This window comes from Tursiops truncatus, chromosome 4 (assembly GCF_011762595.2).
Source record: "Tursiops truncatus isolate mTurTru1 chromosome 4, mTurTru1.mat.Y, whole genome shotgun sequence".
Classification (NCBI taxonomy): domain Eukaryota; kingdom Metazoa; phylum Chordata; class Mammalia; order Artiodactyla; family Delphinidae; genus Tursiops; species Tursiops truncatus.
The window spans coordinates 95,806,321-95,829,695 of NC_047037.1; the positions used below are offsets into that span (position 1 = coordinate 95,806,321).

General features: G+C 36.7%; 1 protein-coding gene across 31 annotated transcripts in view; it reads left to right on the forward strand.

The window, feature by feature from the left end:
* Positions 1-23,375, forward strand: part of ABI3BP (ABI family member 3 binding protein) — a 259,130-nt gene that overhangs the window by 37,915 nt on the left and 197,840 nt on the right. For all 31 annotated transcript variants that reach the window (XR_012331544.1, XM_073804304.1, XM_073804331.1 and 28 more), the window contains exon 2: positions 21,876-22,055. Coding sequence is in view for 30 of the 31 variants with exons in the window: in XM_073804304.1 (XP_073660405.1) it covers positions 21,876-22,055 (180 nt within the window). In the remaining variant the exon portion in view is untranslated. The remainder of the gene's footprint in view (positions 1-21,875; positions 22,056-23,375) is intronic.

Below are 23,375 nucleotides of genomic sequence, written 5' to 3' on the forward strand. Positions count from 1 at the left end.
AACCCTCTTTAGACTTTTTATGATTTTTCCAAAATCAGAGTTGTTGCCTTTTTGGCCTGAAGTTAGTGCTTCCTGTTTGTATTGCTGATTCCAAGTTTTGATTTATTATGCCACATTAGAAAACAAGTCTTTCAAATGACCACTGAATTATTTCTAAAACGGAAGTATCTCACATGTATCTGTAAATGCCGTGTTTGAGAGGAAAATATTCTGATGAAAACCAGAAATGCAGTGCCTAGGGTTGCATGTCTGGCCCTTTGTTAGACAAATTAGTGTTTAGGAGGGAAGAAGTTTCTCAGTTCATCCTAAGAGCAAATCCACGGTCTGACTCCAGTGTATCTGTCTAGTGTCATGCAAGAGAGAGAACCAATGCAGTTACTTTCAGATCCCTTCCAACTCTGAGATTCTAAGTAACTATTAATATGAACCTTCGATTTCAGCCAAACTGGCCTATTTGCTTTCTGTAACTGTGTGCAGGGTTTAGAGTTCGACATGACATTCTTCTTCTACCTTTTTCTGCCTGAAATGCTCTTCCAAGTCCTGCTTGTCATTTGACTCTTATTTTCAAGTCTCTGCTGAAGTACCACCTTCCCCACCAAACTTTCCCTGGAGATGAATCTCTACACCCTCTAAATTCATACGGTAAACATTGTTTTGTATAACAATATTCTCTCCAATAGTCTGGTAATCTCCTCAAGGGCAAAAATAGTATTATTTCCTCTGAGAAGTGTTCCTGAAATTATCTTCCTCCCATGCCTCAGAAAACTCCTTTTCTTCCTTTGCAGATGTAACTCTCTGGGTATAGCCCTTACCATGTGTTACTAGAGATCAGTATCCCTCATTACTGAGGGGCGAGGGTGGGAAGTATATTACTCATTTTTGCATGTGCACTATTTCCCCCTGAGCCTGAAACATTATTTTGTAATTTTTTCCCCATTTATGAGGATAGCCTTATTTTTACCTTTATGCTGTGAGCATTCGGGAGTCAACTACTGTTTTGGTACTAGAGGTGAAAGGGGGAAGAGGTAACATAATAAAACAGGATTGTATGATTATTAACCTGGAAATATTAAGAGGGATAGATTGGAGATGGTGATGACTTTGGTGATTATAATAAAAATGGTGAGATTGAATGGTCTTTTCAGGTTAAATATATGGATTAATATTATACAGGCCCAGAACACACAGTGGCCCCATTTCCTAAAGAGGGATGAGGCCACCTTACATGGGGGTTTGGGAGGACTGTATTTGAAGAGTGAAAAAAAAAATGACATAAAGAGGATGCAGGATGAGGTTTTAGAAATGGAAATGAAAAGTGAGAAACAGAGAGAAAAAAAAGTTAGAGCAAGTAAACAGCTCAGGGGAACTAAGTAAGATTTTACAGAAATAAAAAGATAGTATGGAAAATTTATCTAGATTACATATATGAGAAACTGACAATTCAAGGTTGAGATGGTTTCATCTTTATATCCTTAGTGTGTGGTATAGAGCCTTGTTCATGAGAAGCTCCCTAAAAATAATTTTTTTGAGATGAATTGAACTGGAAGAGGGGCAGTTTTGAACTAAATTTAAGGGATTCGTTTGTAGATAAAGATAAAAATGCCTTTTCCCCTTAGAGATTAGGATGCGAATAGGAAGAGCTGGGATTTTATTCGAGAGCATACAAATGTGGTAAATGAGAAAAAATAAGCAATGATCTTATTGAAAAGGGTTAGGAAAGGGTAAAATGGAATTTCTGGGAAACACTGATTCATTTACAACTCATTTCAAGTGATTTAAATGATATCAAACCATAATCTATATGTGGTTTTTCCTTGAAAGTCTCTTCAGTTATAATAAAAGTACTGGGCGATGAAACGACCTATACTGAAGTGGGCAAGGTTAAGTATGGAGTAAAGCAATTATACTCCAATAAAGATGTTAAAAAAAAAAAAAGAGTAAGTAAGGATGCCGGGAGCCTGTAATATACCTGATATTTCACTCTAATCTTATGGTAGGATCAGGTATTGAAAATTAGCCAGGTCATTATTCTCTGATAAGTCTTCAAATCCTTCTACTAAATTATTTTAATCCCAGCATCAGAGATAAAATAATAGACAACAACAAAGTGAAAGGCACTATATTAAGTGCTTCCAAAAAAAAAAAAAGATTAAGTATGGAGAAAAAAAGAGCAAAGGTCACATTTTTCCTCAAGTTAAGCTTTTCAGAAGAGAAGCACTCCTCCAAAGCCCCAGGATGATAGTGAAGCCAAGTCATAGGCATCTTTGCATTTGGATTTCTCCATGTTTGATGCCAGTTTTATAGCAAGGGATGAAAGATGACTCTGCGAGGGTGGCTCGGGTGCCTAGGACTGTGGCCGAAGTAGGGAAGGCAGAGAAGTAAATTGGTTTTTGAGGACACTTGTGATGGTTGGCATTTGGTGTCATCAATGACAGCATCAGTAGTTCCAAAAGTTGGGTGGACTGGACTTGAGTATGCAGAACTAGAGGTGCAGAATTCAGAGTAAGCGAAGTATTTAGTAGTTATCAGCTAAGTTATTATTGAAGCCTGAGTGTAAAAGAGTTCTCTGAAGGAGCAAAAGACTGAATCTTAATGAATTGCCAAGCTTTGAGGGACAGAAGAGGAAGAAAAGTAAGGGAGAGAGGTGGAGAAGCGTTCTTAGAAAAATGAAATCTAGGATACCATTGTGTCACAGAGTAAAACCAAAGTGGGTATGGGTGTGGGTGGCTGGTTGCATGCATGTGTGAGTGCACATGTGAAACACATGTGTTATGGTGGTCAGAGGTTTTAAATGCTATAGAGAAATCATGAAGAATGGGGACTTAAAGCAAACACCTGAAGCATGGAATTCTCCAATCTGCACTAGACTTAGACATTTCTAGACTCATTAAAACCATTGAAGTTGTTCTAATCCTGGTGTGGGAAATAATAGATTTTCAGCTGCTCTCCCATGAACAGTCTTTATAGTAGGTAAATGTTAAGAATTAGCCCATCACTGCTCATTAGCGGGAACTGAGGTATATTTCTTCATCCTCATTGGATGGAATTGAGTATGCTGGGCTTAGCGTCATGGCCCCTGGCCATGCTGTTCCAGGTCCATGAAGGTGGACATCGTGTTTCTGTGAATGGCTAGTATGAGATACCTGGAACAGGATGCACAGCACAGAAATTAAGTATGTGCATTTTTTGATGTTTGGACCCCTTAGAAAACTCCCCACTCAGAAGAAAGGTTTCCATGTGGGAATATGAAATGGCACCAGATGTTTATAATCTTATACTAATTTTAAATTAAAGAATGGCTGGAAGGACTCGTTTGAACAAGAGATTTTTCTTTTTTTTTTTTTTTGCGGTACGCGGGCCTCTCACTGTTGTGGCCTTTCCCGTTGCGGAGCACAGGTTCCGGACGCGCAGACTCAGCGGCCATGGCTCACGGGCCCAGCCGCTCCACGGCATGTGGGATCTTCCCGGACCGGGGCACGAACCCGTGTCCCCTGCATCGGCAGGCGGACTCTCAACCACTGCGCCACCAGGGAAGCCCTGAACAAGGGATTGTGATAGCACATGCCTTACACAGTGTCTTGTAGAATGGATTATCACAGACATCACACCCACTCATCCTTACTATTTTTCAGTTTGAAATTCCCTTCCTCCTGTTCTCTGGACAAGTCCTTCTTGACATTCAAGACCCAGCTCAGAGGCTGCTTCTTCTATGACACCACTCCTGACCCACCCATTTCTAAGTAGTCAGTGTTCTTTTGAATTACTTCAGCTTGAGGCTTACTCTCCTATGTAGAATTTATTGTGTGTTTTGAGTAATAACTCTTACATGTCTGTTCCCTCTAAAATAATCAATTGTCTTTGAGGAGACTTATTTATCTGAGCATTAACTCCTATTTAATAAAAATGTTGTATGTGTCTGTTCATTTGAAAAATATTTATTGAATATTCTCTCTGTGCCAGGGACAGTGTCCTTGTATAGCTTCCAATCACGTATAAGCTATACCTTTATTTATGGAATGTATGCCTGGTTGAAATGCAAGGAACTTTAAAAATTCAAAGTACACACAAATTGAAAGAATCCATGAATAAGGTCTCATTGATAACAGCTATCACTGAGCTGTACAGTTTAGAAACTGCTTTCCAAAACTATTTCACTTAATCCTACTAGCAACTCTTGAGAGGGTAGCTATGTATGATTAATCCTAATTTAGATGGAAGAATGTGACAGTCAGACCTTAGGCTAATTATTCATATGACAAGGACAACTGCGGATTTAACTTGAGACTTGAATACAGGTTTCTGGCTCCAAACCTCATATCTTCCCACCATGCAGTCCTCCAACCCTAAAGCACCACACCTTATAGGACCAGGCAGAGAATCTCAAGGACATGGAAATATTAGTGCTTACATGGCCAAAAATGTTAGCAATAATCTCACAAACAATACGAGTTAATCCAATTGTCATATGGATTCAATATGACAGCTCTCAAATGTAATGAAAAATTAGGCTCAAACTAACTATACAAACTTTATAAGATCAAGTCCTTATCTCTAAAATTAATACCAAATTTTACAAAAATAAATTCAATTGTAAAATTATTGAGATGATTGTTAAACTCTGTTAACTCACTGAGGTGTTATGGGATCAGTTTATCTACTATCAAAGAAAGGTCCCTATGAATTAGCTGAAAGATAGTACAGTCATTAAAAATGAGTATATAGAGGTGTATTTATGTTAAAGTACAGGTTATAAAATAGCACAGAATAGAATCCTATTTTGGTGTACTGTCATATATATCATAACCAGGAAAAAAGTATCTGGAAGGACATTTTCTTTACTGAATACCTCTCTGCATCTTAGATAATGAGTAATTTTTAAAACAAATTTTATCTCTTTTGCAACACTTTTGCAAAATTTTAACTTTTTAATTTGAATCTGTACATTAAAATAAGTGCATTACTTGTATTATTTTTAAGTTAATAAAAAGTTAATGTAGGGATTATTATTGGGATGGGGTGGAAAGGGAGATGAAAATGTGCAAGGAAGTGGAATAGGAAATATGTTAGCAGCCTGGGGTGGATAGTGCAATACAGGAATGGTTTGGGGAAGACAGATTATAGTACATTGTCAACAGCGTAACTCTCCATCTGTCCCTGGCAACAGAGTCAATTGGTTTATTTTCATTTAGCTTTTAGCTAAAGAATAGAATTAAGAACAATTGATTTTTTGTTTTTTTAAATGGAGTAAGCCTTTATTTCCTTGTTTCACAATTACAACTGGCTGAATTGGTTGCCGTAACATGTCTGATGTTCACAGGAGGGACCTGTATTAATTGAATTCCATTAATCTGTAATCTATTGGTAAAATATCTTTGGTGTTTTTTGATTAAAAAACAGCATATTTTTTTCCTGACCAAACCTTGTTGCTTTTTGCTAAGGGCATGTGAGGCACGGTTTCTAACATGTGGATATATTTTATAACTGTATAATATTTACATTTTGTATTATTCATTTCTCAGAAATTTGTGCATATGTGTAACTTAGTGGAAGAAAATAATTTAGGTTTGCTTTTAATACACTGATAGATCTTTAAAGGTGGCCTACAGGGGCCGTACCTACCCTCCGAAGCTTCATTGCGACCCCTTGCCCCATCACATCCCAGCCATGCTGACCTTCTTTAGGGTCTCTAAATGTACCAGTTACTTCTTCCCTCAGCGCCTCTGCTCCTGCTCTTCTGGCTGCCTGAGAATGCTGTTCCCACACTCTGTCCTCACCCCATTTGCACACACACTTTGACTGACTGATTCCTACCCATCCTTTGGACTTGTTGCCTCCTCTGGTCATAGCTGTTGTGGTGCTGTGGAAGGTTTGGGCACCTCAGCAGTGAACCTTGGGTGTTTACTCTAGTATTCCATTGTGTCTATTTCTTGCTACCAATAAGCTGCCTTGCCCTGTATTTTTTTTAATGTAATATTTATTTTTTAAAATTAATTAATTAATTAATTTTTGGCTGCGTTGGGTCTTCGTTGCTGTGTGTGGGCTTTCTCTAGTTGCGGCGAGCGGGGGCTACTCTTCGTTGCGGCAGGCAGGCTTCTCATTGCGGTGGCTTCTCTTGTTGCAGAGCACCGGCTCTAGGCTTATGAGCTTCAGTAGTCGTGGCATGCGGGCTCAGTAGTTGTGGCACGTGGGCTGCTGAGCGCAGGCTCAGTAGTTGTGGCACACTGCATGTTGCTCAGTGGCATGTGGGATCTTCCTGGACCAGGGCTCGAACCCGTGTCCCCTGCATTGGCAGGCAGATTCTTAACCACTGTGCCACCAGGGTAGTCCCGCCCGGTATTCTTTATCTTTTTTTCTCAGCCTCATCGCTCTTGTTACCTAACAGTTTACTATCTCAACTTCAACTTACTTTGGTCTCTTATGTCTCCTCACCTCTCTTCTTCTGCTTCCCTTACAATTTAAAGTGATTCATCCCACACCGGGGAATGGTGTGACCAGTAGGAATTAAATTATTCACATCTTCAGTATTTAAGAAACAATCGCCCATGAATAGTACTTGGAATCCTCAAAGAACAATCTCATTTCTTCATTTCATAGTTTAGAATTTGGAATAGAGAGGGGACAATTCATCATAGCTCCTGAGTTCTGAACACGAGGAAAAGAAAAAGAAAAAACACCCTAATTTTGTTACATAAAAAAGAGTTATGAGGAAGCCTTCCTTCTTATTTCTGCAATTTTAAGTGAACAAGACTTTTATTCCCCCAAAATAGTTCATTCAGTTAGATGTTCCTAACATTTTACAAATATTATAAAATTCTATTTTAAGTACCTAGTCTTAAGCTTGAGTCACATTCACTGTGCAGGCTGGGAAGATTTAATAATGTCAGACCAGTAGGCAATGATACCAAGCCATTTTGGCTTTCTTTTCCTCGTCTAGAAAAGTTCAAATGCTACATTAGTCATAAAACATCAGAGAAGTTAATAATGAGATATATACATACATGAGATAAGTACAATGATCAGAAATTTCAATATCTTATCAATATTGAAAAACATTTTAGACATTCAAAAATGTTTAATTCTGTTTGAATTTTAATTCATTGAAAAAGTAACAGTGACAAATAGTATTAAAATAGAAATAAGTCCCAAGCCTCTATAGATAACTATTTGTTTACATAGTCAGGAGAATACAACTATGTCATTTTCATTTAGTTCACAAGGCAAACTTTGTATCAAATTTCACTTTTTTTTTCCCTCTAAGAGTTTTATATTATCCGGGCTTATATTTAATTTTTTATTTAATTTTAGTTCTACATATATATATTTTTTTATTGGGGTATAGTTACTTTACACGGTTGTGTTTGTTTCTGCTGTACAGCGAAGTGAATCAGCTACATGTATACATATATCCCATCTTTTTTGGATTTCCTTCCCATTTAGGTCACCACAGAGCATTGAGTAGAGTCCCCTGTGCTATACAGCAGGTTCTCATTAGTTATATGTTTTATACATATTACTGTATACAGAATTGGCTAATTCTCTGGTAAACATATATTCACGTAATTAGTGTAGTCTAAAATATTCTTAAACCTGAAATGATTGGAGATTGAGCAGACAACTCAGTAATTTATCCTGTATAGTAATCATTGTTAAGAATGTCAATGATCACTGTACTGTTTTGCAGAAAGCTCATTTTTTGCATAATGGGTAAATTGGAGTTACTACATTTTAAAATAATTATTGTAATAAGATGAGTGGTCTTATCTTCATTAATGACTAACGAAGAATCTCAGAGTTTAAAATTATTAATTTTATTAAGTAACATATATTTAGCGGTAGTGATAGAACAATATAGCTCATTTTCTGGATGTTCACAATTTGGTGTTGTCCTCAAGCAAGAGTAATATTCATAATCTTAAAATTAATATAATAATAAAGAAGCAGACTCACAGATATAGAGAAAAAATTAGTGGTTACCAGTGGGCAGAGGGAAGGGGGGAAGGACAACATGGGGTAGGAGATTAAGAGCTATATTATGTATAAAATAAGCTATTAAGAGCTATATTATGTATAATATTTATATATATATAATATATATATTATATATATAAATATATAATATTTATATATATAATATTATAGCTATATTATGTATAATATTATGTATAAAATAAGCTACAAGGATGTATCGTACAGCACAGGGAATATAGCCAATGTTTTATAATAACTATAAATGGAGTATAACTTTTAAAAATTGTGAATCATTATATTGTACACATGTAACTTACATAATACTGTGCATCAATATGAATGAAAGAAGCCAGACACCAAAGATCACATTTATATTAAATTACCAGAAAAGCAGAAAGTAGACCAGTGGTTGCCTGGAGCTAGAGGTGGGAGCAGGTATTGGCTACAAATGGATACAGGGAAATGTTTTAGAGTGATGAAAATGTTCTCAAACTGGATTGTGGTGGATTCAGTAAATTCTAGAAGTTTGCTAAATATAAATTTAAACCGTACACTTATAATAGGTGAATTTTGTGGTGTGTGATTATGCCTCACAAAAGCTGTTAAAAATTATATGTGATGCCCACACACATTCTTTCCATGTGCCTATGAAAATATTTATTCTCTATTTCAAATCTGAGGTACAATTTTGGAGTCATGTGAAAAATATCTTCTGAAAATGATTAGGATAGTGTTTTTATAAACAAGTTTATTTTCTCACTTATGTTCCTGCATTTTAATAGAAAGATAGTATTTTTTCTTGATGAGGTATTAGAGATATCCTTGAATGTGTGACTGAGAATGGATTTGGAATTCTCCAATTCATTCTACAGAGGAGAAAAATGAGCCTTAGAGAGGAAGTTGACCTAGGTCAAACATGCTGAAAGGCAAAGTTGTTGCCAGAACATCTTCAGTTTCTTCCACAACATATTAAAATGGGATGCCCTACTACAGGGTTGTTAGCAAATGGCCCTTCCTAGAGCTTCCTGAGTCTCCTGGCCCACCCTGCCTTAGTACTTGGTACCACTGATCACATTCTCATGATGGTTTAGTCATTTTCTTCTAGCCCATGGAAGGCTTTTGATGCTGTGAGATCTCAAAATAAGCAGCTGTATACCATCAGCACTGGGTATTTATAAACTGCACAAATTATAAACAATTCATGAAGATTCCAAATGTCTAAACAGTGATGGCGGGTGAAACCATTTGTTCCAGCTCCATCTTATGTTTTTATTTGTGAGACTTTGCAGAAATGAATGAATGCCAGAAATATGTAAGGAAGTTTTGTTACTGTTTGATGGTGTTTTACAAGATGGCAAAATTTTCATTTTTATGAAAAGTATTTCTAATTTGATCCCTCAAGCAATGTTTTAACAAGAGCTATATAATCTCATATATGCGGGATTTATTATAGTGCTGGTAGAAGTTTTGCATCTTCTGCTTTGTCCTATAAAGAAGCACTATGATTAAATTCAACTTCTACTTGGTCAGTAGAATTTACTCTTTGCCCATATTGGAGCTATTGAGAAACAAAAAGAATAAGAAATATTGGTCCTTTTGGAAAAATTGACCAAAGATACTGATATTAATCAGAATGACAGCTTTTCTGTTTTTTGATACATGATCATTTTGAGATTGTCAGGACAAGCAATTAGTTTTTCTTTATGACACATGTTTAAATTGATCTAGTTTCTTCTTAGTGAAAATCACTCTTAGACGTAAGAAAGTCAATATTTTCAAAAGTGGCTCACTTGGCCTGGTGTTCCATTAGCTGGGAGTGACAGGGAAAGATATCAGAGAACTTGAGTATCAGTGACAAGTGCTTAGCCTTCCAGTGGAAATGAAATCATTATATAGTTTTGTCTGACTTTACCATTAAACCTTTATTTAAGTCTTATGATTAGGTGTCTATTGTAAATAGGAGAGTTTATAAATAGTTTTGTTTACCTGGTAAATAGCATAATGTTAAATACCTGGAAAGAAAAAATATGTATATATATAAATTCACTTGTTCTCAGAGAAAATTGTATTACAATATAATCAATATTTTAAAAAATCAGTAAATCAAGAGAGGTTCATACTTTGTGAAGACATCGGAAGACATAAAAATGTTAGTTTTAATAATTACCTGGATACTATTCAGTGAAAATAACAACAGCAAAAACTACTGATGCACAAAACAGAACTGATAAATCTCCAAAACATTATGTTGAGTGCAAGAAGCCTTACATGAAAGAGTACATATTGTATGATTCTATTTAACTGAAGTCTAGAACAGGTAGAACGAATTTATGACAGTAAAATAGAACAATAGTTGTTTCTAGGCAGATGGGCTGAGAATGGGCTGACAAGGAATGTGAGGAAACCTTCTGGGTTGACGGTAATATTCTACATCCTGATACAGGTTTGGGTTACATATACGTATGGCATTTGGAAAGAATCAGCAATGTACAGTTAAGATTTATGTATTTAATTTATATGTAAATTTTATCTCCAAAGAAAAATATAAATATTGAACTCTAGTTAATGATATGCATACTGTAGTGTTTAGGAGGAAGAATAGTGAAGTGCAATTTACTTTGAAATTCATTGAAAAGTTAGATGGATGGATGGATGAAAGGATGGAGAGATGGATAAATATGTGGTAAAACAAATATAGTATGATATTGATCATTGACTCTTGGTGGTGGCTCTATGGATGTGCACTGCACAAGTCTTACAACTTTTCTTATGTTTAAAATTTTTTATCATAGAAGCAAAGATGAGTTAACATTTTAAGTCTCTAAATATTGGTCAAATTTAAAGACATGTAATTGATGCTAGAAGTCAGAGAAATGTTCCTAACATTTAAAAACAATTTACGTTTTGTATCTCCAGAAATTGTAATCCCAGAAAAGTGTAATTCACAGTTTTTTCAAAGACCAAAATATATATAAAATTCTCATGACAGGAAATTTAACATTGTGGGTGAGGTCCTTTTTCCTCCATACTGTATTGTATATCTGTAAATCTCTTTCAAAAGACATTGGTCCCATTAATTTTAATTTTTTTTTTTTTTTTTTTTGCGGTACGCGGGCCTCTCACTGTTGTGGCCTCTCCCGTTGCGGAGCACAGGCTCCAGACGTGCAGGCTCAGCGGCCGTGGCTCAGGGACCTAGCCACTCCGCAGCATGTGGGATCTTCCCGAACCGGGGCACGAACCTGTGTCCCCTGCATCGGCAGGCGGACTCTCAACCACTGCGCCACCAGGGAAGCCCTAATTTTAATTTTAATGCACTGAGTTTGCAAAGAGTAATGGTTCCCAAACTTGAGTATGCATCTGAATTACCCAAACAGCTTGTTGAGATACAGGTTACTGCCCTACCCACAAGTTTCTGATTCAAGAGGTCTGGAGTGGGGTCTGAGAGTTTGTACTTATAACAAGTTCCCAGGTGATCCTGATGCTCTAATTGGGCGACTCCTCTTTAAGAACCCTGGCATGGAGCCTATCCCTTTTTCCATCAGGAGGACCTATTGTTATCATGCCTTACTTTAAATAGCAAGAACATGTAAGAAAATCACCTCCAGGATTTTCATGAAATCAAGCACAAAAAGAACGAAAAGAAAGGAATGAGTTTTGTTAAGCCCCTTAGCCTTTTCTTCTTTTTCTTTTACATGTATTAAAAAATAATAATTACTAAGAATCTACCAGTTGTCTAAAGCAGTACAGAAAAAGTATTACAAAACAGATTTTGATATCTACTTTCCTACCTGAATTTGGCATATCCTCATGGCATAAAAACTATTTTGGTGACCAGTTTAATAAAACCAAAGGGACACATTTGTTGTATATCCTCTTGTTCCACCCCTTCCATCAGATCTAGAGCCCCTGTACTGTAGCTGCATTGAACAAATTGTTCTAATCATGCTGCACTGAAATAGTTGACTTATTTATGTGCCTAATTTACTAGGATGCACAATTTTGTGATCAGATAGGTCATATTTGAATTGGTATCACTAATGCCTAGTACCTTGTTGTAAGTGAATGGATACAATGAAAAGCAGATGAGTAAAAATACTAATTCCTTAAATTCTCCAAAGCAAATATAGATTTTATTTAGACTTTGTAGTTGTTTGAAGTGAACCACGTTACTGCCTCCTTTCCCTTATAGCAAATATATGGTCATTGATTGCATGTAGTTGCCCCTTCTACCCACCCCCTGGGGAAAAAAACCCCAGCATGCTTCAGACTTTAAAGACTAATTTTGGGAGAATTAGATCAAGGAAGTATGTGCAAGTGACAACTGTATGTGTCTCAGGATAAGATTTCTCATTAAGGATGAGAGGCCATTCATTTAGAAGGTAGTCTACGAAAAGTAATTTTCCTGCTGGGCTGTTGGTTGGGTTATAAAGTAGGTAATGAAGTTTTTGCTCCTTTGGTAAAACTGTTAGCCCTGCCAAGTGGTGCTGAAATAGCAACATTGGCAGGTTCAGTCTAATTCAGTCATCCAAAGTCACCAGACGGTGAAGTATTGGCCTGAGGAATCAGGGCATTGGGAATTCTTACCCAGGTGGAAACTGGTTGAAACCGTGGTTGTTTTAGCTGAAATGGAACTCACTTACACAAACATCTGGGCAAAGAGATATAAAGTGCCCCATTAGGAAGAAAACATTTTCTCCCTCAGATTTTTGGCAAAATGGCATTTCTTTCTGAATTCGATAGCAAAACATCCTCTGTGTAGCTGATGACCATTATGTCCTAATAAAAGTTAACTAGTTGACTCCTGGGGGGTGTTAGCTCTGTGGGAATTGTTCGGGTGTGGCTTCTGCGGGGAGCTCTCCAGGTAAGCTGGACTTTTTATCTCCTGAACTCTGAGAGCACATGTTGCCTGTGGGCACATGTCCTCCAGCTGGCAGTCTCACCTCGGGGCACAGGAGAGGGAGCAGCCCGCTCTGCTTGAGCTGGAGCAGAGATCACGGGACGCTCTGCTGTGAGCTTCTTGCTAACATTGATCCTGTATGTGTAAAGTCAAATTGTGAGTTTATTTAAAGCCCCCCAGTCCCTGGCTTTGGCAGCTGTCCATGTGGCTTATGGGACTTTAACCACAACTTTTTTCCTATACTTTTTAAAAAATGCCATCTTTCCTTAGATTTATAAAAATCTTGCTTTATATATATCTAAATTATTTTAATCAGGATTTTTTCTTATACTTTCAGATACTTTCTTACATATTCTTAAAAGGTATTTCTTATATACTTTCTTTTTTATTGAAGTATAGTTGATATATAACATGTAAGTTATAGGTGTACAATATAGTGATTCACAATTTTTAAATGTTATACTTCACTTATAGTTATTATAAAATATTTGCTGTATTCCCCATGTTGTACAATATATCCTTGTATATTATTTTATACCTAATACTTTGTACCTCTCAATCCCCTGCCCCTATATTTCCCCTTCCCCCTTCCTTCTCCCCACTGGTAACTACTAATTTGTTCTCTATATCTGTGAGTCTGCTTCTTTTTTTGTCATATTCACTAGTTTGTTGTATTTTTTTAGATTCCATGTGTAAGTGATATCTTACAGTATTTGTCTTCGTCTGACTTATTTCACTTAGCCTAATGCCCTCCAAGTCCACCCATGTTGCTGCAAATGGCAAAATTTAATTCTTTTATTATGGCTGAGTAATATTCCATTGCATGTATATACCACATCTTTATCCATTCACCTGTTGCTGGACACTTAGATTGCTTCCATACATATATTCTTATATTGTAAAAAACACAAGAAGGGATGACTTCTGTTCACCTCTAAAACTGTGTGGTATTAATTCATCGTTTCCTGAATGCCCAGAATCCCTTTTCCTCAATTGTTCTTATTTAGATCCCTGATTCATCATCTGAGTTGTATATATTTGGTGAAGTAATTTCATTTGTAAGTTAGGGAGCACAATGTCAAAAGTGTTTGTAGCTGGGTCCCTATCTTCCTTATGCCAGGCAACCCGCCACCCAAAGCTCCTCATTACCAGTGACAGCAGAATCAGAAGGTAGGGAAGATAGAAATCAAAGGCATGAAGTAAGAAGGCGGGGGTGGGTGGGTGGGAGCAGTTTGAGACCTATAGGAAGAGATTAGAGAATTTCAAGATGGCTACCTTTACCAAATTGCCCATTTTTGTAAATAGCAATTATTTTTGCATCATCTTTGTGAATGTGGCTGCTATATAGGGCCGTAAATAAAAGATGGTTTGAATGGTGCCATTTAGACTTTTGCAATGCGCAACTTAAACAACTGTCATTGACATCCCTGTTTCTGGAAGACATGTTGTAGAGCTGCTCTGTGTTTACTGCACACTAGCTCTTTGCAAGTTCTCAAAAATTCTTTACTGGGCCTTGGTAAAGAGTTGGGAAGAGAGTGATAGAGAATCTATGGGGTTTTGAGGAAGAATTCCAATCTGGAGATCCAGAGAGCCAGGATACCATGAGATATATGGGGTTAATAGTAAGAATATAACAGGGGCTTCCCTGGTGGCGCAGTGGTTGAGAGTCCGCCTGCCGATGCAGGGGACACAGGTTCGTGCCCCGGTCCGGGAAGATCCCACATGCCATGGAGCGGCTGGGCCCATGAGCCATGGCTGCTGAGCCTGCGCATCCGGAGCCTGTGCTCCACAACGGGAGAAGCCACAACAGTGAGAGGCCCACGTACCACAAAAAAAAAAAAAAAGAATATAACAACTTGAAAATTTAAAAGGGTTTGTCTCGTATTATTCTGTGAGTGCTTTTAATTGTAATTCTGAATACACACACCCCCACCACCACCATCATCACCAAAGCAATTTAATTCCTTCCACCTATCTTGTCTGGCATGCCATCATGCACTGCAGAACGGGCCCGGACTTCCCTTTTCTTCGAAACCATCTTGCACAGACTTTCCTTCTGATGGAAGGTTATTCAAGTATCTTGCCATTACAGCACTTGTAGAAGTAGTTTTTATAATACCCAATATTATTGGATTAATAGCAATATTTAATCTTCATTCTCCTTAAAATATTTAACTGAAGGTGCCGTGCTTTTCTTGCTATGGAAAATTTCTAGTCATGTCACTGGCTTTCAGGTGGTTGTTATTGGTAAGAAAAGCCATGTTATAAACTACAGATTACACATTTCTACTGAATGATCAGGAACAACTGAAGACACTTGTCTAATTGCCTTGGCCACTCCTTTTACCTTGTGGCTGTCACAGAAAAATTAATGTAATTCCATATGGTTTTCTTTCTCCTTCTAACATCTTTCCTTGGATCATGGTACCAGGACAGGTAGAGTCATGTGAGCACCACTGTTATATGATACCTTTTTCACTCGCTAAGAATTAAAACAAATGTTAAATTATTGCCAAGTCCCATGTTAAAATTATGGTTTGTATAACTTAGCATTATAGTTCAGTTAAACACAATCTATGCCATCAGCTGTGATTTTGGGGGGAAACTTTTGAATGTGTTATCAGACAGTAACTGTCCTGTTTAATACATACACTTGAGACGTGACATATTGATAGTTCCTTAATTAGCTGCTCTGATCATGAAGGCATTGGAATGTTTCCACTTGCAAGCTAACTGTCTGAGAAGAACACAGAATACATCTGAAACTTAGAAAGTTCAGTTCTTGGAGCATAGTAATGCCTGAAAAGGACTTGCTGCTTTTATATATGTACCATTTGTTTAATGGTGAATAATAATATTAGGCACTATTAAAACTACTTTCACCAGTGCTGTAATGGCAAGATGCCTGAATGTCCTCCCGTCAGGAGAGTCTGTATAAGGTGATTACAGAGGTGAGGAAAATTTGGCTTATTCTACAGGGGCATTATGATAAACCAGAGAGATTCAACCACATTGAAATGTTGTTCTGTTTTATTGCTGGCTCATATCCCATTGTATGGATAAGCCATAATTTTTTTATCCATTCAACTGGTGATGGACATTTAGGTTCTTTCCATTTTGGTGCTGCTTTGAATATCTGCACACAAGTCTTTGCATAAACTTATATTTTCATTTTTCCTGAGTAAATACCTAGGAATGAAATTGATGGGTTATTTGGTAACTGACCAACAGTTTTCACCAGTGGTGAAACTTCATGAAACATTTAACATTCACACTCAAAATGTATGAGAGCTCCAGTTGCTCCAAATTCTGCATAACACTTGTTATTGACAGTCTTTTCATTTGTGCCATTCTTAATGTGTATGATATCCCTCACTGTGGTTTTAACTTGCATTTCCCTGAAGACTAAGGATGTTGACCAGGAGTTGGTAAACTAGGACTGGGTGGCCAAATCTAGCCAACTGCCTATTTTTATAAATATAGTTTAATTGGAACACAAACATGTCCATTGATTTACATAATGTCTATAGCTGCTCTTGTACTACAATGGCAGAGTTTAGTAGTTGCAGTAGAGAACATCTGGTCTGCAAATTCTAAAATATTTACTATTTGACCCCTTACTGAAAACATCTGACAACCCTCATGTCATCTTTTCATGTGCTTCTTGGTTATCATATATTTCCTTTAGTGAAGGATCTATTCAAGCTTTTGCCCTTTATTCTTAAATGTTTTGTTGTCTGATTGAGTAGAAAATATTCTTCTAAATATTCTGGATGCAAGCCTCTAATTGGTAAATGTACTGCAAATGTTTTCTGCCAATCTACAGTTAGCCTTTTCTTTTTCTTATTAGTCCCTTTAAAGTTCAAAACTAAAATCCGATCAAGTCCAATTTATCATTTTTTAAAGCCTATGCTTCACATATCATATCTGAACTGATGGAAACTGATTTAATTATTTTGATGTCTGAGAAAATTTGATTTTGTATAACAAAATAAGTGACTGAACAAGTATACAGGTTGGCAATGTAAATAGAATGTGTGTAAAAAAAGAGGAACATACTATGGGTTTATAGAAAAGAATAGGGTTTATTCTTTTAATCCTGAAACAAGTGAATCATTATTTTATTGACATCACTATTATAGCTATTCTTTTACTTAATATATTATGGAAATAATTGCTAATCTGATTATTCTCAAACTTGCTATTTACTGTTTTACAACACTGAGAGCTTAGAGGCTAAGGCATTTACTGCTACTACACTAATAGATATTTTTTACTTTTAAGAAGAGAACTTTCGTGTTTTGCAGTTTTTCTATTGAAGTGGTTTTATCAACATGACCAACTTCATATCAGCAATTTAGACCACATTCTGAAATATTTTGGAAAGTGTTAAGATAACCTGAAGAGAAATTAGCCATGAAAGAGTTTCTCCTCCTAAATGGGTTGTGATGGTAACTCCTTTCTCACAGATCAGTGACTGGATGTCCATGGTAGTTTAGCTGGCTTAGCTAAGTGCCTTGTGTTTGGGCTATGTTTCTTTACAGAGTTTTATTGACACTGACCACAGGCACTCAGAATTCTGGGGTCAACATTAAATATCTGCTCAGCACCTGTGCCTGTAGCAATAGCAATAGCAACCTGACTCCTCTGGTTGATCCAGAGGGTTCTATGAACTTGTAGTGCTCTACCTTTTGTCTGATTTTCTCATCTCACTACCTTCCTCACTGTTTTCAATGCCACAGGGCATGTATTTTCTTTTAAAAATTAAATGGGGATTATTTCTAATTTTGTTTTGAAAGGGATTTTTTTTCTTTTAAAATTTCACAACACCCTTGGAAATATTTAGAGATACCCTAGGGTGTTGCAAACAGAGGATTAGAAACAACTGTCATAGTTCCAAAGTTCTACTTTGCCAACATGCAATCTTTTTTTTCAGCCGTTCTAGTATTGCTTTCCTGAAATGCTCACATTCTTCATTTTCTCTCACTCTTGATTAGTATAGGCTTTGTTTCTCATATAGGATGCAATAAAATATTCTTTCAGTAATCTTATTTCTCTGTATTCCTGGGCTTTCCTGGGTGATATATATGCACTTTACTTATCAATGTTTTACTAGTTAAGCTTGTACCATGTTGTACTTTTTTTTATTATCTCTATCTTAAGTCATTCACCTGAGGTCTTCGCACTAACTGTTGAAAGATAACTGTTATTACATGACTAGTGTTCCAGGCCTTTAAGCCAGAATTACTTGGAGTGAAGATAAATTTATCAAAGATGAACAATTATTATAGAATGCACTGAGATATACCTTAAAATACTGGGGAAATTGTTTAAGAATGTAAAATTGAATACTAGTCCAAACATTCATTTGAAGGGACACTTGAGGAACTTATTCAGATGAAAAGGACAAAAAAATTACTTAACCATTTTGCTGAGCTCTGAAAGTGTCAGTAGGGTCATAACTGAGTGAGCAAAGGGGTATTGAGGGAATCCATGCTGGGTGACAATGTGAGCATATGTGTAGGGCCAGGGCCTCGTATGCATTGCAGAATGTGAGAAGATTTATACTGGCCAAAGAGAAATGAGCGATGTTGAGAAGTAACAAATAGAAAACTAATAAGGACTTACTGTATAGCACAGGGAACTCTACTCAGTACTCTGTAACGGCCTACATGGGAAAAATAATCTAAAAAAGAGTGGATATATGTATATGTATAGCTGATTCATTTTCCAGTATACTAACACAATGTTGTAAATCAACTATTCTCCAATAAAATTTTTTTTAAAAAAGACAGAATTCATGTGTAGCAAGATAATAAAGGGATTTGAGTTCCTAGATCCAGTAAGGAACTGAGATGAGAGTCTCAATATACTATTAAATTTGTGATGCTGTTTTGAGAAAAGATTTGTTTGTGTGCTTTTTTCTTTCTCAGGACTTTTAAAAGTTTAGCTCTAGAGAGTAGTATGAATTGGAATTTTGGAGAAAGTAGGTCAGAAAAATGCTAATATATTCAGAAAGTTACATGATGTTGATGTATTTATTGACATAAATTATTAGCAAAAGGGAGAAAGACTGGAGTCATGAAAATTCTGGGCAGAGGAAGCAAGAACACTTCCACTTTTGTTAGTCAGTAGTTCTGTTTACAACCTTCCTTTTTCTCAGTTGGTACAGCCATCCTTCCTACTTTCCAAGGGGGGGAATAACATGGTACATCAGGCCATAGTCTGTGAGCAAAGGTCTAATGTGATGATGCTGTGAGTCTTGACTCTTAGCCCAAAAAGAGTGCAACCTAAGTTCATGAAGATTCCTAATCTCTTCTTCCTAACAAGGTGTTGGAAAGAGGCCAGCTGTTTTTTGATTTATTGTAAGACCTGATAACCTTATAAGGTAGCAGAATATTAACCCTAGATTAACTGTAGGGTTAATCTAGGCACATAACTAAGAAGGGGAAAATTGGCTTGACCAAAATCTGTGTTATATATGTGAGATTATCTGTCTGTCTATCTATGATTTTGATAAGGTGATATATATATATCACCTTATCAAAATCTTATAAAGTTAGGACAAAACATTATCAGTTAACATCAATTTCAGCATTATGGTATGGGGGTTAGCTACTCCTTACTCATTTGGGTCATGACAAAGTTCTCAATAAAAATGAGAGCAGGAAGTCCAGCCTAGCGAGAACCTAAGATGCGGTTTTGACGCTGAACTTAATCTGCAGACTGATAGAGGTGTGGCTGCCCTCAATTTAGTCATTTGTCCTATAAGAGAATTGGACTAGGTGAGCTGGGGATGAGTCTCCCTCAGACTTTTGGATAAGCTGCTCAGTGTCTCTGGGTTTTTTGCCACAAGTGTAGCAATAGCAGTCAGAGAACCAAGAAGTTATAGAAATTTTATCAAATTCTTGGGAAGTACAAAGTACTATGCACATACCTGGAAATAGTACTGACTGCTAAAGTAAGAGAGTGGTTCCCACAGCCTGGTCTCCAAGATGTGTTGTTTTTATTGCTTCAAAGGCCTAATGGAATTCTTCTATGTGGCTATATTGAGGTCACCCAGGATGACTTTTTACTGGAATAGTATAAATTTAGAGTGATAGCTTTGGGAAACACATGCTATTTAGAGGTCCTGACTGGTATATATACAATATAAGTCTTTGATTAATGAGAAATAGACTGAATTATTAAGTTGGTAAATACAGTCTTCCCAATAGGTAAAATATTTTTAAAATATGAATTCCCAGTGAAAGAAAGAAAGAAAATAATTGAAGTCCACAATCTCTTATCTAAAACTCTCAGAGCCAGACTTGTTTTAGAATTCAGAAAATCTTTGGATTTTAGAAATGTACTAGGATGCCTAGACCATGTATTAAGTAACCTGTTCAGTGAGGTCTTGATCAGCACCCTTTAATTAAGCACATTTAAGTATAGGAATTAAGATTCCTATAATTAGAATCTAGGAAAATGGTACAGATGAACTTATTTGCAAAGCAGAAATAGAGTCACAGATGTAGAAAACAAACTTATGGCTACCAAGGGCGGAAGTGGGGGTGGGATGAATTGGGAGATTGGGACTGACATATGTACACTACTATGTATAAAATAGATAACTAATTAGAACCTACTGTATAGCACTGGGAACTCTACTCAATGCTCTGTGGTGAGCTAAATGGGAAGGGCATCTAAAAAGAGTGGAGATAGATAGATAGATAGATGATAGATAGATAGATAACTCATTCACTTTGTTGTACAGCAGAAACTAACACAACATTGTAAAGCAACTATACTCCAATAAAAATTAATTTTAAAAAAGATTCCTATAATTAAACATGTGAGTAAGTGACACTGACTATTCAGTGAGATTAAAGAAAGACTAAGTGGCCTCATAACAGTTCAGGTTGAGTTTTGTTGCCAACTTAGTTTGACATGAACTTACGAAAACCTAACAAAGCTTTTTGGATTTCTAAACTGTGACTAACGGGCTTTGGATGGACCTGATTAAGTAACCAATTATCGAGCAATTACTGTGTACCAGCTTTAAGATATTGCCATTTGCACTAACCTTTGTAAACAACCTGTCAAAGTAGACATCGTTATCCATAATTTACAAATCAAGAAAGAAGGCTCAAGCACAGGTTAGTGAGCAGCCAGGGCACACTTATAAGTATATGGTAGAGCTGCAGTTTGGACCCAGCTCCTTCTGGCCCCAAATAATAATAATAATAATGCCTTGAAAATATAGAGTTTCTCTGCTTACTCTGCAGTCTCTCTGGGGAAGTTCACCCAATAATCATTTATAAACTAAAGACACCCCGATGGATCTGGACCCCATTTGTGAGCATCACACTTAGATAGTCAACTTACTGTTGGAAATGTCCAACAGTAAGTTGACTATCAGTGAGACAACAGTCAGTTGTCTCACTGACCCAGTGAACTCCAAATGGAACTAATCATCTTTCTTCTCAGCCCTGCTCCTTTTAGAATCCCTTATTCTACTATCTCAGTTACCCCTAAGACAAAACCCACCCACTTCCCTCCCTTTCCAACTCTGTTAATCACTAAGTCCTGCGAGGATACTGCTGGAGACCAGCACTGAGGAAGCTGGGGGTTTTAAAGTGCAGTAATTCAATTTACCGATAAGAAATTTCAGATCCTTTCACCATTCCCAGATAGGATGTATAAAATGAAGGTTCTGACCAACTGTGGATAGCCAAGGTAGCCTTAAATCCCATTTACCTGCTCAATTATAAACTACAAAATATTAAACCCTAAGATTTTACTTTGTATTCTAGACTGCTTTTGCTTTATATGTTATTAAGTCTGTTTTCTTTGATCTCAAAATTACCTGTATTTTAGCTGTTTTGGTGGGTGTGCTGTGATCTTGAGTAGCTAGATATCACGATTTCCAATAACAATGCCTCTAGCCAGTAACAATGCCTCTAGCCAGTAACTTTGGATGCTAAAGAGGTGAAGTAACAGCCACCTATATTTTTGTTTCCATCTTTAGGTAAAAGGCCAAACCTGAAGGTCCACATCAATACCACAAGTGACTCCATCCTCTTGAAGTTCCTGCGTCCACACCCTAATGTAAAACTGGAAGGTTTTCTCCTGGGATATGGAAGCAACTTATCACCAAACCAGTACTTCCCTCTTCCTGCGGAAGGGAAATACACTGAGGCCGTGGTTGGTAAGATCTTTGGGTTTCAGGCATAGGAAGAAGAGGTAAAAAGGTAATGGGTGTTATATGATACATAAATCTCGAAGCATCATTCTTTCTATACCCTCAGCCGAACGAAATGCCATAATTACAAAACATCTTCATAATTGTTGTAACCCATAGCACAATTATTTACATTAAAAAATATGTAATGCATACCCTGCTTATATTGCAGAAATAATCAACTTCATTGCCATTATACCTACAGTCCCTGACCACATAACTAAACTTGCACAGGGAAAAAAACTAGCTAAAATACCTTAAATCTCTGTAACATAGCTTGTTTATGTGGATTAATTTTCCTCCCTACTATGTCTTTACTTTCTTCTGGTGGAAAATACCATCTACAGCTTTTTGGGTGTCTATTCATGCCAAGCTACCTTTAAAAAGAAAAGACAGTGTGTTACATTTAAAAATTTTTAGGGTATTTCAGACAAAAAGATTAAAGTTTGTATTTGTGTTATGAAATTTTAAATTTCTTTGAAAATATTTTTAATCACATTAAAATGTAATTTGAGGATGTAGGTACCTTCAAGCCATCTCCAGAAAAATTATTTGCAAATAAAAGGTTTTTAAAGGATAACATTTTTTTAAAAAGGGATCATCTATTTAAAATGCTGTCAAAGGCTTCCTGAATAGCCTAAGATAAGATTTATATTTTGATCCACTGTTAGGATTATTGCTAAACAGTCTTTTCATGAACTTCCAAAGTTTAATTCTATAACTTGAACTACTGTAGACCAGATCTGACATTCATGCATATATGTAGCAATGTTGAAGATGAATCTATTTTGTCCTGCAGCCCTTTGTTCTCATAGAGAAGTCTCTGTTGTACTTTAAAATTAGGCAAGCGGGCTTTCCTGGTGATGCAGTGGTTGAGAGTCCACCTGCTGATGCAGGGGACACGGGTTCGTGCCCCGGTCCGGGAAGATCCCACATGCCGCAGAGCGGCTAGGCCCGTGAGCCATGGCCACTGAGCCTGCACGTCCGGAGCCTGTGCTCCGCAACGGGAGAGGCCACACAGTGAGAGGCCTGCGTACCGCAAAAAACATTTATAAATAAATAAATAAATAAATAAAATTAGGCAAGAGAGTAACATTATTAATTATAAATGTCTGGACTGAATTTTACATAAGATAAGCACTTTAAAGCAGACACATTACAGTTTGTAACCCTTCAAAATTTGAGAATTAGGCACTTTGACAAATGTAACAACACTAACCTTGACCATATAAACCATAAGGAATTTGAAAATTTGCAAATATTTCCCCACCATATTCACCCTCCACT